At 37.4% G+C, this 15,952-nt stretch overlaps 1 protein-coding gene across 1 annotated transcript in view; it reads left to right on the top strand.

Annotated features, from left to right (window-relative positions):
• Positions 1-15,952, top strand: part of Cht10 (Chitinase 10) — a 130,800-nt gene that overhangs the window by 88,876 nt on the left and 25,972 nt on the right. The window contains exons 19-20 of the mRNA XM_075376203.1: positions 773-984; positions 11,236-11,371. Of these exons, the coding sequence (XP_075232318.1) occupies positions 773-984; positions 11,236-11,371 (348 nt within the window). The remainder of the gene's footprint in view (positions 1-772; positions 985-11,235; positions 11,372-15,952) is intronic.

Genomic DNA, 15,952 nt, shown 5'->3' with positions numbered 1-15,952 from the left:
ATTGTGGGCGAAGTCGCGACGGGGTACGCTAGTAAAAAAATATATTATTTACTAGAAATAAGGATGAAAATGTTAATAAAAATAATCGAAATTTTTAAATCATTTTATAAGTAATATTTCATAACAATTAATATTAATGAATCATTAATTTAACATAAATTTCTCCTAATAAAGGTCATTGCTTTTATTCGGATTTTACACTAGATTGTGGATACCGGTGTTCCTTGGTAGTCGGGTGTCAATTAACCGCATATCTCAGGAACGGTTGGCCTGTGTTTGTTCCCGAATTCGTTTACCGGTACAGTTACATTCCACTGATAAGTCGCTAATGACTAATTGTTGGTGCTACTATAAATAAATATATAAATTTAAATCGCCGAAAACATTACAGAAATAATTAAAAATTAGTTCTGAGAAAAAAGCAAAAGTAATAAGACCAAATATTTTGAGAGAATATTAATTTTACAAAATATAAAAATTCTGAATTTTCATAAATAAGCTTCAGGAACTTTATTTCAACTTCAGATATATTATTTAGTATTGAAGACATTACAACAATTTTTTAGTAGAGAATCCCATCGTCTAAATCATAACTTTTTCCTCTTCTTAAAAAAATACATTTACTCTTTTGAAGATATATTGAATGTCATGTGAAATTTCCTTGTAGTCAGGATTTTTTGTTTTTAGAAAACCTTATTTCTTCACTGTTAATTTTTTACTAATTAATTAATTTAATAATAATTTTTATATTCCACCAAATATCTTTTTTCAGACTTCTACGAGAGGGTTGTCGCTATGAAAATAAAAGGTCTTAAAGTATTATTGGCCCTTGGCGGTTGGAATGACTCATTAGGTGATAAATACAGCAGATTAGTTAACAGCGCTAGTGCCAGACAGCGATTCATTGAACATGCAGTGTCACTTTTACTTAAATATGATTTTGATGGACTCGATCTAGATTGGGAATATCCAAAATGCTGGCAGGTCAGTTAGATTTTTCTTTATGTACTGTTGTAAATATAAATCTGGTGCATGAAATCTTAAGCACTGTTTACATCAGAAAAAAAAAATATATATATATATATATTTAACATTAAATAAGTTGTTTGGATATTGTTTAATGTTTTATCAATGTACTTGCCAAAATATGTTTAACCCTAAAAAAACAAGGCTTTTCTTTTACAAAGTATTCTATTATTTCAGAATATTTCATTTTGGAAGACCAGTTTAATTTTGAAAAAATATTTTTTTTTACTGGATCTTACAGATGTTTTTCTTACATATGTGTCTTTACATTCTTTTTAACTTAAAGTCGGTGTAGCTTATAATTAATCAAAAATTACATACATTTATAACTATGTTATCTCATAGTGATTGGTTCTAATACAAAACAAATTTATGATTTAATGTTTAATGTTGGTTGTTTTAAAAATAACAATGCTATAATTTTTATCAATTACATTAATTTGTTTATCATTTGCTAAAGAATTTATTTAGCAAGTGTACATAAATATATACTTCCAATTTATATTTTGCATCTTCAATTTAATGTGCGAGTGGTCACAAGAATTATTCTAAAATAATTTTGAATACTTCTTGTAAGAATCGGTTCACAATAATATAAAATATTTTTTCTAGTGAAAACTTATTTTTAATCTCTGCACAATAAGCACCTCATATGTAAGCGGGTTTGACTATTACTATTTATCTAGAGCAGTGATTCTCAACCTTTTTAGCTTCTTGACTCCCAATTGTCTTCCTTTACTAACTAAAAACACTGTATAAAATCTGCTGTTTCTCAACAGAATAGAATAATTTCATTTGTTGCTTTACCCTATCTGCCCTAATCTTTCTTATTGCTGTAACAAATATGAAGCGCTGTAGATACAACAAACAACAATCCAAGTGCTTTTTCTGAAAGTACGTATGTTCACTATACAGCCGATCCATGCAGTGAACAGATTGAATGTTGTGTGTGGTTTGGTGAACTTAGTGTGATGATGAATATGCTGGCTCGATGAGTTTCTAGTTAAGCACACAAGTCTGTGTGTATCAATATCTATTTTCAGGCTCTAAATGAGCAATAGGATTATAATTTCTTGTTGAACAAATTTACTTGTGTTGGAAAAAATCGGTTTAATAATTTTTTTCATGAACGACATACTAATTTTTTTTTTCACTATGTAAAGCCATTCTTGAATTTGTAGCAAATAATTACACTGCTCTTTGAGGAGCATCATCATGGTCTTCTCTGGGGTAAATGTCATCTCATGTTGATGACCCCACAGCTCAAGTATCCTGCAAACCTGACTGGCTCGGAGTTCTACCTTCCTTCGACCAGCAGGTACCCATCATCAGCATAAGCCATGATGCGACATCCGCTGGGTAACCTCAGCCACAGAAGAGAATCAAACTCCACCACCCGCAAACAAGGACCCAACACGCTGCCCTGGGGACGCTCCTTGGACAGCATCTTGCCTACCTCATGGCTGCCCTTACGAAGCAGCACATCCCAGTCACTGAAGTAACTTTGCATGACCTTCAATTCACTTACAGTGCATTCTTTTCTTTGCAATTTATAAATCTAATATTATAATCTTTGGTGGCCGAGGGCCACCAAAGATTATTAAATGCCCCAGATATGTCCAGGAAGATTCTCTGGACATATTCAAATTCACTAATTGTTACCACACTCATCACATGGAATCCTCATTACCTTTTCCGGGACGAAAACATACTGATTCTCCATCAGTAAACTGCGCAAGGTTAACCTCCCGTTTATGCAAAGGTCAAGGGCCTATACGACGAACTAATAGTGGGATCCTTGTCACCACCTTTAAACAATATTTTTTCAATTCCCTTCTTCCAACAAACCGGGAAGCATCCGCCAAACACTAACATATTGAAAATGTGCGCGAACAAGGAGATCCACCGTCATGACATCAAAGCTTGGGGCCTTGCCGCTACCTAAACTACAAATAGCTTGACGCACCTAGGCCTCAGTAATATCCAAGTACAATGTCCAAGTACAATCCAAGTACACCACTGCGAAAATGAACGACCTCAGGCCGCACCCGCAGATGGTATCCCAACCCGTTGGGAGAAGACACACCTTGTGACGTTACCGGTCGCCACACCACCCCGTTCGTCCAAGCCCTGAGGGGCTTTACCGGAGGTCATCTTTAGACCCTCTAACTGATTACATCTCACAGTCATCAACCAGGCCTCGGTCGGGATGCCACCGATGTAAATGCTTCGGCAGACATTTGCATCAGTAAATACATATCAAATTTCGCCTTCACAAAGGCCTCAAACGGACATCTTCACATCCAACCTAACTTGATTCCCTCCAACTAACTAACTGAAACCGCGGACCCCGCGCCTAGTACAGATTTGACAACCGTTCGTGACTGTGAATTCCTCAGAAAACGAACGAGTTTAAAGTTAAATCAGTGCTACACTCGTACCAATCAAAATTGTGTTTTACGCAACTTAGAAATTCAGACCTACACCCAAATAAGTCGACCAGTTCAGGTCACCTAACAAGGGGAACGCAACCTCATTCCGGTTCGCGCAGGAGCCGGGGACAAACCTCGCACCCACACCCGGTCCAATCATGCTATCTCGCGTGGCATTACCCAGTCACGATCAAGACCGCCACCGGCGGAGGGAAGCCACGCCCCCAATCGCACGGTACCATACCCCAGCAGCGCAGCTCCCGCCACCAGCGGAAGCCCCAAATCGAATCACAAACAATACCAATATAACCGTCGCACGATGCCAATGCGCCTCCAACCAATCCAATGCCTAAGCCGGAACCCTAGCCACCCGAGTACCTAGATCAAACTCCCTCTGCAGACCTACACATTGCAAGGGCGCGAAGAAAACCGGCCACTATAGACCGTTCCTCGCGGATTATCTAGTTGGTACGGAGATCCAGAAAGGAATGTATTCTCTCAAGTTCCCTAACAGGTCGTGAACGTTCGACCTCGTAATCGTCTAAACAACAAGGGCGCAAAACCGTTATAACAGTTCTCAGACAGTAAAACCGTGAAACTGGAAAAGGTACACACTCGAACACCAGCTCAAAAATAGCACTGAAAAAGACTTTATGCGATGCAACCTTTGTTTGTGAAAAGAGACCAGATGGTATGCGAACTTCCACCTTTATCATCATCAAGAAGTAAATCGTCAAGTAATCTGTGTAAAATTTCAGTCGCATCTGAAAGTAAATCGTGCCGGGTTGAGAGAGCAGACAGAAGAACGTCTTTTCTATGTTTGTGTCCCAAAACCCTGTATACGACACCCCCAGGGATCCTTGTTTTCCTGTACATGCAAAAAGGAACGCCAGGAAATCCCACATCTCCGTACGAATCTTATAAAAATACTGAAACCTAACACCTCTAAATCAGCTACAAGGACTGCCCGCCGCTCAGGATCTCCCTCACGCAGCACACTCTCCTAAAGCAACAGACAGCCTGTTTCAAAGCTGACAATTCCCTACACCACCGTGGTGCAAGCTTCTCTCAACCTGAACTGCGGGAAATCGAGCACTCGGCGGCATCGATGAAAGCCGCCGACTAACTCTCTGCCAGGTCCTCCAAATCGAAAGACTCCACACCCCGATCCAAAACTCGAAATTACCTCCAGTCCGCATGTCTGTACAGGAAACGACCCCGCTGAACTAGAACGTTACATCGGTAGTGCTCACTCGAACCGACAATCTCATAAACAATCAATCGACTATCGCTTGAGCAATCATCCACCACCTTCCAGTTACAAACACTGGCAGGAAGAAACCTACCAATCGTAACATCGATGTTCGTTCCACCATGCAGTCAACGCTCATCTACCGTACTTGTGTAGGTGGGCAACTCACCAGGTACATTAAATACCTGTAGACCATGTTGGGCTAAAATCCCTCTATTACTAACTCACTACCATCATCAGTGAAACCGCTATGCCACAATAGTGACTTAGCTCTCACATTTGTACCAGTAAAGATCGGTCTGGTAATAGAGAATCACAGGAGATTATCTCACTCTCAAATTTAACAGGGTCTCTATACCGAAAGTACGAATTTGCAACATATAGATTCAAGTTCTGAACATCCACATGAAAAACAACATGATATTTCGAGAGCTGTTGAACGAGCAGACATGTTTTCAGAGCCGCAGTAGAATCTCTTCCAAACAGAGAAACCTGACAGTTCACCAGAAACAATACATGAATGCTGCAATAAAAACATCCAACCCTCTACGTAGAACAATCTCACCAAGCTCAATCTGAACTACATAAGCACCCTGTGCGTTTAGCTGCCCAAATTTAACCATTTAACTCTAATGAGTTGAAGTACATCCCAACCCCGTAGGGGAAGACACCCGCCTTGTGACGCTTCCGGTCGCCAACCCACCCCTCCTCCCGTCAAGCTCTGATGGACTTTAACAGGAGTCGTCTTTCACCCTCTAACTTTTTACATCTCATAGTAACAAGCCAGGCCTCGTTGGGATGCCACCGATATAAATGCCTCAATAGACATTTACATCGGTAATTTTTAAACTCAGCTTTTGCCTTCGCTGTAGGCCTCGTCCGGACATCTTTAATATCCTATACATCGTTGTCCTCTGAACTAGCGAACAGAGTTCGCGGAAGCACGAACCCCGCGCCTAGTTCTACTGTTACAGAGCCAATTTCTAGTATATGTCTCGTAATTCGAGGCAAGTTAAACAACAGCATACCCAAAAGTTGTTCGCAACAACGAAATTTAGTCCTAGTTCCCTTAGTGAACTCAACTTCAGTTCGTACCCCAGACTTAGGTTAATTATCGGACTCCGGTCTGGTCTACAAGGGAGAGGCGAACAGACCTCCTACTCCCACTCAGCTCCATCACAGTCCCACGTGACATTTACTTTTTTCAACCGTCGTCGAGATGCCGCTACACCTCACGGTTGCATTGGATCCATGCCCTCGGCAGTGCAGTCACCATCTCGCCGACAGTGTCGTGTGCCCATTTAAAACTGCCCTCTTCAAAACGGCGCTACAGCTCACGGCTCTATGGTAACCCATGCCCTCGGCAGAGCAGTCGCCTGACCGTGGCTCGGTGCACATACGCCTACCTTCGGGAAATCAACTGCTCAGGCGATCCCTAGCCACCCAGGGTGTCACTCTACTATACCTCTTCGTTCGTCCTGCTCAGGCCGAGGGAACGAAGGAAGCCAGTCACAAATGTTCAGTCTCTGCGAGTCTTCCAGTTGACTCGCAGATCAAAGAAGGAATCCACTCTCAAGTTTCCTAACAACTCTGATACCTTCAGCCTCGTACCGGGACAAACATAGAGAATGGTTTACAGTATCATCGACCCTACAGTCCGGAGAGTTCAAGTATAATGTGACAGCCTCTGATAACAATCACAGTCTTTACCATTCACAGATTACTTGGAATCCTTCCGAAGACGTTAACAATTGGCACAAGCTGGACCCTCCGACTTCTTGGGACATTCATCTCATTTATGTCCCTCATCCCCACAATGAGAAAACACTGCCGGAGACTGTTTACAAAACTTTGCCCTGTGTCCATACTGGTAGCACTTTAAACACTGTTGAACATCTAAATACTCTTTGACCTTGCATGAAGACAAGTCGATGAACAACCTGCCTTCTGAAACGAACCTTTTGAAAAAAATCATTACTAACTGCAAACACACCATGTCAGTGTTCACCCTCACGCCTACCCGTTTTAAATAATAATCCACATTCGGCCTTAAAGGCTGTTTCAGTTATCTGAGCGTTTTTCTCTCTTACGAGAGTCATTTACTCGTCCTCAGACAAACACCAATCGATGACATAATGACCCTGAGACGCCTCTTCTTCTGGAGCAACTTTCATGTCGGATTTACCGACCTCGAGGGAGTCAGAGATTGATTACCTTAATAATCTCTTTGTCATCGGCGATGACAACTAACCCCTTTTATGTTTCACGTATATCACGAATTTTCAGGCTCGACCTCTTCTGAGAAGGACGACCTGAAATTCGTCCATCTCTTTACCGGTTTTCTCAGTTACACCTTCCTTGAGGTTGACGAACACGCCTCCGATTTTTTTCGGGGAAGACTGGCCTCCCTTTTCTTTTTCAACATCTCAGCGTAACTTTTCCTCTTAGACCGCACTGGCTGTGCAACCGCAACGGGGACGGAAACAGTCTCCTTTACTACAAGGTCTCTAACCGCAATAGGCTTAGTAGTCAACTTTTCGTATCTTGAAAATTTACCAGGATGTGATAAAAACAGTTTGTTAACGACAGACAAAGTTGTTCATGCTTTCATTAAGAAGTTCGATATCTGGATTATTCACCTTCAGAGAAAAATTTTGATATGTTCCCTCTCATTTCCGATTATATTGAGAAAATACTTTTTTATTTAGGACACTATGTTATTCACCACGATTTGGATAGCATGAAGATGCGTTTGCGTGAGCTAAAAATTCAGTTGACAGAGTATTTCCCAGAAGATAAAAATAAACTCTTGAAGATATAGGTACTGAAATCCATTCAGTGAAAACATTTGTGCAGCTCCTAAGTTACCGGTTGAGATTCACGACCAGCTCATCGAAATATCTGCCGATAAAATGTTGTAACTACAATTCACATCTGAATATTTAGATACATTTTGGCTTGCTCGTCAAAGAGAATATGGAAATTTAGTCACAGAAGCATTGAAAATATTAATCCCTTTCACCAGGTCTCCTTCTCTATGAATCATGAGACCTTGCCGTTGGTGAGGGGGCTTGAGTGCTCAGGAATACAGAGTAGCTGGACCGAAGGTGCAACCATATCGGAGAGGTATCTGTTGAGAGCCAGACTAAGGAATGATTCCTGAAAGAGGGCAGCAGCTCTTTCAGTAGTTGTTAGGGGCGTGAGTCACAATGACTTAAACGGCCATATCAACATCACTCAGTCCTCTGAGTACTGCGCAGTTGAAAGCAATGGAAAATTACAGCTGTTTTTTTTTCCAAGAAAATGTGGCTCTCTGCATTTTCAAAAGCAATAATGGAGGCGCCTTCCTTGGTAAAATATTCCGGAGGTAAAATAGTCCCCCATTCGGATCTCCGGGTGGGGACTACTAAGGAAGGGGTCACCAGAAAAGTAAAAAATAACATTCTACGAGTCGGAGCGTGGAATGTTAGAAGCTTAAAAAAGTTTGGTAGGCTAGAGAATTTAAAAAGGGAAATGGATAGGGTAAACGTGGATATAGTAGGAATTAGTGAGGTTCGGTGGGAAGAGGAAGGCGACTTTTGGTCGGGTGACTTTAGAGTAATTAACTCAGCGTCAAATAATGGGCAGGCAGGAGTAGGTTTCGTGATGAACAAGAAGATAGGGAGGAGAGTGGAGTATTTCAAGACGCATAGCGATAGAGTCATTGTAATAAGGATAAAATCAAAACCTAAACTGACAACGATTGTTAACGTCTATATGCCTACAAGCGCCCATGATGATGATGAGGTAGAATGTGTATACGAAGAGATTGATGAAGCAATTAAACACGTAAAAGGAGATGAAAATTTAATAATAGTTGGAGATTGGAATGCAAGCATTGGAAAAGGTGAATACGGGCTGGGCAAAAGGAATGAAAGAGGGGACCGACTTATAGAGTTTTGCATGAAGTATAATTTAGTAATTGCCAACACCCAATTTAAAAATCATAATAGAAGAATATACACTTGGAAAAAGCCAGGCAATACTGCAAGGTATCAGATAGATTATATCATGGTTAAGCAAAGATTTAGAAATCAACTCGTGGACTGCAAAACTTACCCTGGAGCAGACATTGATAGCGACCATAATTTGGTGATAATGAAATGTAGATTGGGGTTTAAAAACCTGACGAAAAGGTGTCAGATGAATCGGTGGAATTTAGAGAAGCTTGAGGAAGAGGAGGTAAAGAAGATTTTTGAGGAGGACATCGCAAGAGGTCTGAGTAAAAAAGATAAGGTAGAAAATGTAGAAGAAGAATGGGAGAATGTTAAAAAGGAAATTCTTAAATCAGCAGAAGCAAACTTAGGTGGAATAAAGAGAACTGGTAGAAAACCTTGGGTTTCAGACGATATATTGCAGCTGATGGATGAACGTAGAAAATATAAGAATGCTAGTGATGAAGAAAGTAAAAGGAACTATCGGCAATTAAGAAATGCTATAAACAGGAAGTGCAAACTGGCGAAAGAAGAGTGGATTAAAGAAAAGTGTTCAGAAGTGGAAAGAGAAATGAACATTGGTAAAATAGACGGAGCATACAGGAAAGTTAAGGAAAATTTTGGGGTACATAAATTAAAATCTAATAATGTGTTAAACAAAGATGGTACACCTATATATAATACGAAAGGTAAAGTCGATAGATGGGTGGAATATATTGAAGAGTTATACGGAGGAAATGAATTAGAAAATGGTTTTATAGAGGAAGAAGAGGAAGTTGAGGAGGATGAAATGGGAGAAACAATACTGAGATCTGAATTTAAGAGAGCATTAAAAGATTTGAATGGCAGAAAGGCTCCTGGAATAGACGGAATACCTGTAGAATTACTGCGCAGTGCAGGTGAGGAAGCGATTGATAGATTATACAAAATGGTGTGTAATATTTATGAAAAAGGGGAATTTCCATCAGACTTCCAAAAAAGTGTTATAGTAATGATACCAAAGAAAGCAGGGGCAGATAAATGTGAAGAATACAGAACAATTAGTTTAACTAGTCATGCATCAATAATCTTAACTAATATTCTATACAGAAGAATTGAGAGGAGAGTGGAGGAAGTGTTAGGAGAAGACCAATTTGGTTTCAGGAAAAGTATAGGGGCAAGGGAAACAATTTTAGGCCTCAGATTAATAGTAGAAGGAAGATTAAAGAAAAACGAACCAACATACTTGGCGTTTATAGACCTAGAAAAGGCATTTGATAACGTAGGCTGGAATAAAATGTTCAGCATTTTAAAAAATATAGGGTTAAATATAGAGATAGAAGAAAAATTGCTAACATGTACAGGAACCAAACAGCAACAGTAGCAATTGAAGAACATAAGAAAGAAGCCGTAATAAGAAAGGGAGTCCGACAAGGGTGTTCCCTGTCTCCGTTACTTTTTAATCTTTACATGGAACTAGCAGTTAATGATGTTAAAGAACAATTTAGATTCGGAGTAACAGTACAAGGTGAAAAGATAAAGATCCTACGATTTGCTGATGATATAGTAATTCTAGCCGAGAATAAAAAGGATTTAGAAGAAACAATGAACGGCATAGATGAAGTCCTACGCAAGAACTATCGCATGAAAATAAACAAGAACAAAACAAAAGTAATGAAATGTAGTAGAAATAACAAAGATGGACCACTGAATGTGAAAATAGGAGGAGAAAAGATTACGGAGGTAGAAGAATTTTGTTATTTGGGAAGTAGAATTACTAAAGATGGACGAAGCAGGAGCGATATAAAATGCCGAATAGCACAAGCTAAACGAGCCTTCAGTAAGAAATATAAGTTGTTTACATCAAAAATTAATTTAAATGTCAGGAAAAGATTTTTGAAAGTGTATGTTTGGAGTGTCGCTTTATATGGAACTGAAACTTGGACAATCGGAGTATCTGAGAAGAAAAGGTTAGAAGCTTTTGAAATGTGGTGCTATAGGAGAATGTTAATAATCAGATGGGTGGATAAAGTGACAAATGAGGAGGTATTGCGGCAAATGACTGAAGACAAAAAAAAAATCACCAGGTCTGAAAAGGGGGTTTCGTCTTTGGTTGCGCTGAAAATTAAATATAGGAATTGTCTTTTATCCATTGAAAACGATTTGCTTTTGTGTGTTTGTAATATAGACCCACGTATGTAGAAACTTTTAAATGAAAAACAAATGCAACCATCTAATTAGTTTATTTTCTTTCCACGTGTAGCTAATAAATGTAAGTAAAATGTTTATAATAGATTTTTTTTCTTATAAAATGAGTTCATTATTATTTACGTGTAAGTTATAGGCCAATTTCGCATCCCGCTTTTATATCACCGCGACCCCCAGGTTGAGAAATGCTTATCTAAAGGGAAACATTTATTGTATCGATAGTATAATAATAATTCCCTACAATTTTCATTACCAGAGATACCGAGAGGTACATTTTACAGATTTGGGTTGTGACTTTTGGATTTCTTGTTATTTCATGAAATTTTGTGTATTTCATTAAATCTTATTCTTTTATGATCTACAGGTTAATTGTGAAAAAGGACCAGATTCTGATAAAGAAAGTTTTGGATTGTTTGTTAAAGAATTGAAAACTGCATTCAGACCTCATAATTTATTACTGTCGGCTGCTGTATCACCAAGTAAAGCAGTAATTGATGCCGGTTAGTACATATTAGTTGATATAGTTATTTTGCAGAATAAATATTTGTTAATTTACACTGCTTTAAAGGCATCGTGGATCCCAATCTAACACAATATTAACGTAGGTACACTTTTCTCTTGAACCAAATAAGGTACATACCTAACTTTTTTTTTATTTTAAGTTGATATGTTTTACATATTTTGAATGTACAACTTTACATTTGGAGTAAAAATAAAATTTCAGTAATTAAAAAAAAAATTGTTTTTTTTACATTAAAATTTTACTTTTTTTTCAAAAAAATATTTAAAATGTTTTAAAACTGTACATTCAGTTGAAAGAGCAAAGTGAGTTGTACATTCCCAAAAAAATTCAAGTTTCTCTCTCTTTTATAGTAGCCAAGAAAAGTTTATCTAAATACAAAAAAATTAATTTTCATAAACACTGCACTGCATCTAAAACGTTTTATAAACAGAAAAGATACGTTTAGTACTGTCCATTGTTATAAGATGGTCTTCCTGCAGTTATAACTGTCCTCTAATTTTCTTCTCCTGAGATTCCTCTTCCGCCTAATCTTTTTCTCAAGTTGTTGGATGTCTCGCTCACTGTATCTCACTCGCTCCTCATCTAGTTTTTTTATTGCATCATGTGTGTATTTGCCTTGATTTAATTTCATTTCTTCTAAAGTCAAAACACTATATTGCAGTCATTAAACTTGCAAATGGTGTCATATATTCCAAAATGATGAGTTTTAATACAAACAAAGGTTTGTATTGTCCACCAAATCGTATTGTTCAAATATTCATTGACATTTTGAGTTTTTCCCAGATAAACATTTTTCCAGCAACACACAATCAGATAAATCCTTGAAAATTGACTTAATTTCATCAATGATTATTTTATTCAAATGAAATTGCTGATTATGATCGTAAGGTATTTTCCTTCTTTCAGCATCCTGGTACTTACACCATGTATCATCGGATGATGGGCAAAGTTGATGCATGGGTTCTTTGTTACTGGGGTGTACATGATAAAACTCACCCCAAATTGCCTGCCTCACAGCTGAAAAACTAACAGTAGTTCACCTGATTGCTGAGCCATAGTATAACTACAATTTTAATACTATAGCATCTGTAAGTCTATTCTTCCCACCAATAGATATTCCATTAGAAAGTTTTTTTCTTTTGGGCTTGTATCGGGATTTTAATGCTCTTAATCAGGTGCCCATCCACTTTTAAACATGCCCAACACATTCTACTTTTTCGATTGTAATATCAGGACCATAGGGATAAGAATTAGTAACTGTCTGGAAGACAGAAGAATCATCATTGCCCAAGTTCTTGATGTATTTCACATTGTAAGATCCTCCAAGCAGTGAAATATCTCTAGCGCGGCGCCTGTCACTTCCAATATATGCTTTCACCAGAGTAATTTGCTTTGTAGGAATCAATATGTACATTTTTTAATTTCTCTGGACACAAACAATGTTTTGATAGTACTGACACGTCCAACACTGCCTGTATAAACAGATTTTACTGTTACTACACCATTAGGAGAGGTATGGCCTCTTTTTTGCCACAAACCCACCAACTATAACACTATTAAATAAAGTTATGTTATAAACTAGTGAGAAGCAATGATACTAACTTTAAAAACAAATATAGTAGTAAAACATAAAAATAATCAAGAGGAAAAATAATAAAATAAATGAAAACAGCTGAAAGTCAACATTTTGTAATAAAATGAAAAACATGTGTTAACAATAAAATCATAAAAACTTTTATATACATCACAGATAGATGATTCAAATGCCATTGGAAATAGGACGTTTTAAACTTCATTTTGGGACAATAAACTAAAAATCAAAAATTTTTCGATCCATGGTTTTGATTTTTTGATCCATGGTGATGCTTTTTACTGTAATGATACTCAGTTTAAATATTAAATTATGTCGTATAATAGATTACGGTAAAATTAGATAAGTAATGTAAATAACCATTGAAATTTTGAGAAATGTAATGCAAAAAGAAATCAATATATATAATATCTATTCTAGCTATCTTCGCTGGGAAAGTAAACCATTCCTAATAAATCATATATGCAACAGATTTTACATAAAGTGTTATGAGATTGCTACGAGATTTTATCTATATAGTTCCAAACGCGGAACTAGTTTACTTACAAATTTATTGGATTTTATACAGGAACATAGAAAATATCTGTAACTTAAAAAAATATTATGGATATCTAGTAAAAGTAGTAATGTGAATTTTCAAATTCAAATTAAAATCAAATTATAATTCCTAAAAAATATTCAAATTATAGAGTTTTTGATAGGTACGTCCAAATTTTGTGACTGCTTTGTTGATTTTAATAAATACTAGCAAACTTGCAAAAAAATAAAGTGCTCTTAAAAATAAAGAAAAAATTTTGACTGGAAAGACAGAGCAGTATTCAAATATGTTAAAGAGAATGACAAAAGTAAGAACAAGACTGAAAATTTATGATTAGGGATAAGTAAAAAGAGGCTGAAAGGAAAACTAAGGAAAAACCAGCTACATAATGTGAAGAAAGATATGAGTTAGAATATGGAGGTGGAAAGGATTACAAAAGAAGTTATTTTAGAGATAGAACAAAATGGCAGTCTATGATCCATCTATGTTCTAAGCACCCAATCCCGAATATCGGGTAAGAAGTATTATCAAAGTATCTATATGTTTACGTCTTGATACTGTAGTTTAATTAATAATATGGCACAAGATTTTTTTTCAACTAAAATGAAATTTAATTATAGACTGTAATCTCCAGTGTACATTACATATGCAAATATACTGCGATTAGGAAATTACATTTACTCAGTTTAATTTCATTTGATAGGCAGCTCAGCTATTAGTTTGGCTTGTTGTGTAACTCCTGAATAAGAAATAAAATCCTATGCCAGAGTTACATCCTTGAGCCTTAAAAAAATAGTTCACACTTCAGCTATTAGATGTAAGGATGGTGCTACATACTTGGACAATCATCTGTAGAGGAACTGCCTCTATGTTGACTAAACAGTTGTCAAAGTCCTTCTGACAATGACAAAGACTAATGACAGTTGTCATTACTCTTTGTCATTATCTTGTTTTTAATTGGTGGACCAGACAGTTGTTTTTGTTGAAACAGCTAATGAATCATTTCATTATTGAAGACAGAGGTCTGAATATTTTCATTTGGTCAGGACACCAAAAATGGATTCTTGGGGTCCTTTTGTTAGACAGCAAGGAAATAGGATCCTTGGGGTGTTGTGTATAGAGTCCTAGAGTATAAGTGCAACAAAAAATATTCTTTTGTGGGCTCCCTCAACCCAGCAAAATGTTGTTCTAATAAAGCTGAGATTTTAAATATTCTATTAAATGATTTGTTGCCACATTAAGTGACTAATAAAACCTTGTATAATCTGCAAGTCGAAGAGTTAAGTTGCTATTTTTCGTTCTCATGTTTTATCTGTGTAAATTTCAAAGGCAGAGGTACGTCAGGTAATTTTCAGTTCTGGTAGGAAGAAACCTAGGTTTCAATGGAATCCACAGTGCAGCAGTTCCTTTTCAGTTCTGTTGGAATTTTTGTTGGTACTTCGACTAGAATTTTTAATGCTCTTTGCTGGCTATTTTCCTGTTTGCTGTAGAAAAGGTGTTCTTAAATTCTTTCAAGCTGGTGACAAGGTTTCCCCAGTGTTAGCTTCTCTTCTATGCTCCTGCCAGCTATTGGAAAGGTTTTGTATCTTTGTATTACTACTGGATTAAATTCTAAAAAGTTGTAGATGGATGATCAGTATGGTTTTCATCCAGGCAGGAGCATGGAAAATGCTATTTTGAAGATCATGAGTATTGTTTCTTCTACTGAATCTGAATGTCTTTGTATCGCTTTGGACATATTAGGTGCTTTTAGTAATTTATGGTGGCCCTCTGCCCTATTTCAGCAACAGAAGTGTGACTGTATGCAGAATGAGAATGAGGGAATGTTATACAGTTATTTCAGCAATCGAGACTGTTGTTCTTCAATACAGCGACTCAGAAATAGCAAAAACAGTATCTAAAAGTTACCCACATGACAGTGTTTTAGGATCTCTACCCTGGTTATTGAATTTGATTCTTTGATGCAGTTGAGGTTACCCAGTAGATGCCACGTAATTGTGTATGAAGATCCCAGATGGGCTTTTGCTGATTAAAGGAGATTCAAGGAATGAGACTGAATTCAGGGCAGCCCAGGCTAGCAAAATACTCCAGTTGTGGAGTTTACAACATAAGATGATGTATAGCCCAAAGAAAACAACGTTGATGTTGCTCAAAGGCAAACTAACTGTTACATGATGGGCTCGTGTATCAATGGCAGGTCACTGAATTAGGTATGTCTCGCTGCAGAAGTACCTATGTCTTATCCTTGATGAAAATCTTCAATTAAGGGAGCACTTTGCCAAAAATATGCTGCCAAAAAGGCTTGTTCTGCTTTCTTCAGTGTTCAGACAGCAGTTCACCCCGATTGGGGGCTTAATTTCAGAACCATGTGTTGTAAGGGTATATGGGAAGTATAGTGTTATATGCTACACCTGTCTGAGCTCATCAAA

This window comes from Lycorma delicatula, chromosome 9 (genome assembly GCF_047948215.1).
Source record: "Lycorma delicatula isolate Av1 chromosome 9, ASM4794821v1, whole genome shotgun sequence".
Lineage (NCBI taxonomy): Eukaryota > Metazoa > Arthropoda > Insecta > Hemiptera > Fulgoridae > Lycorma > Lycorma delicatula.
This window is presented reverse-complemented; position numbering and strand designations above follow the sequence as displayed.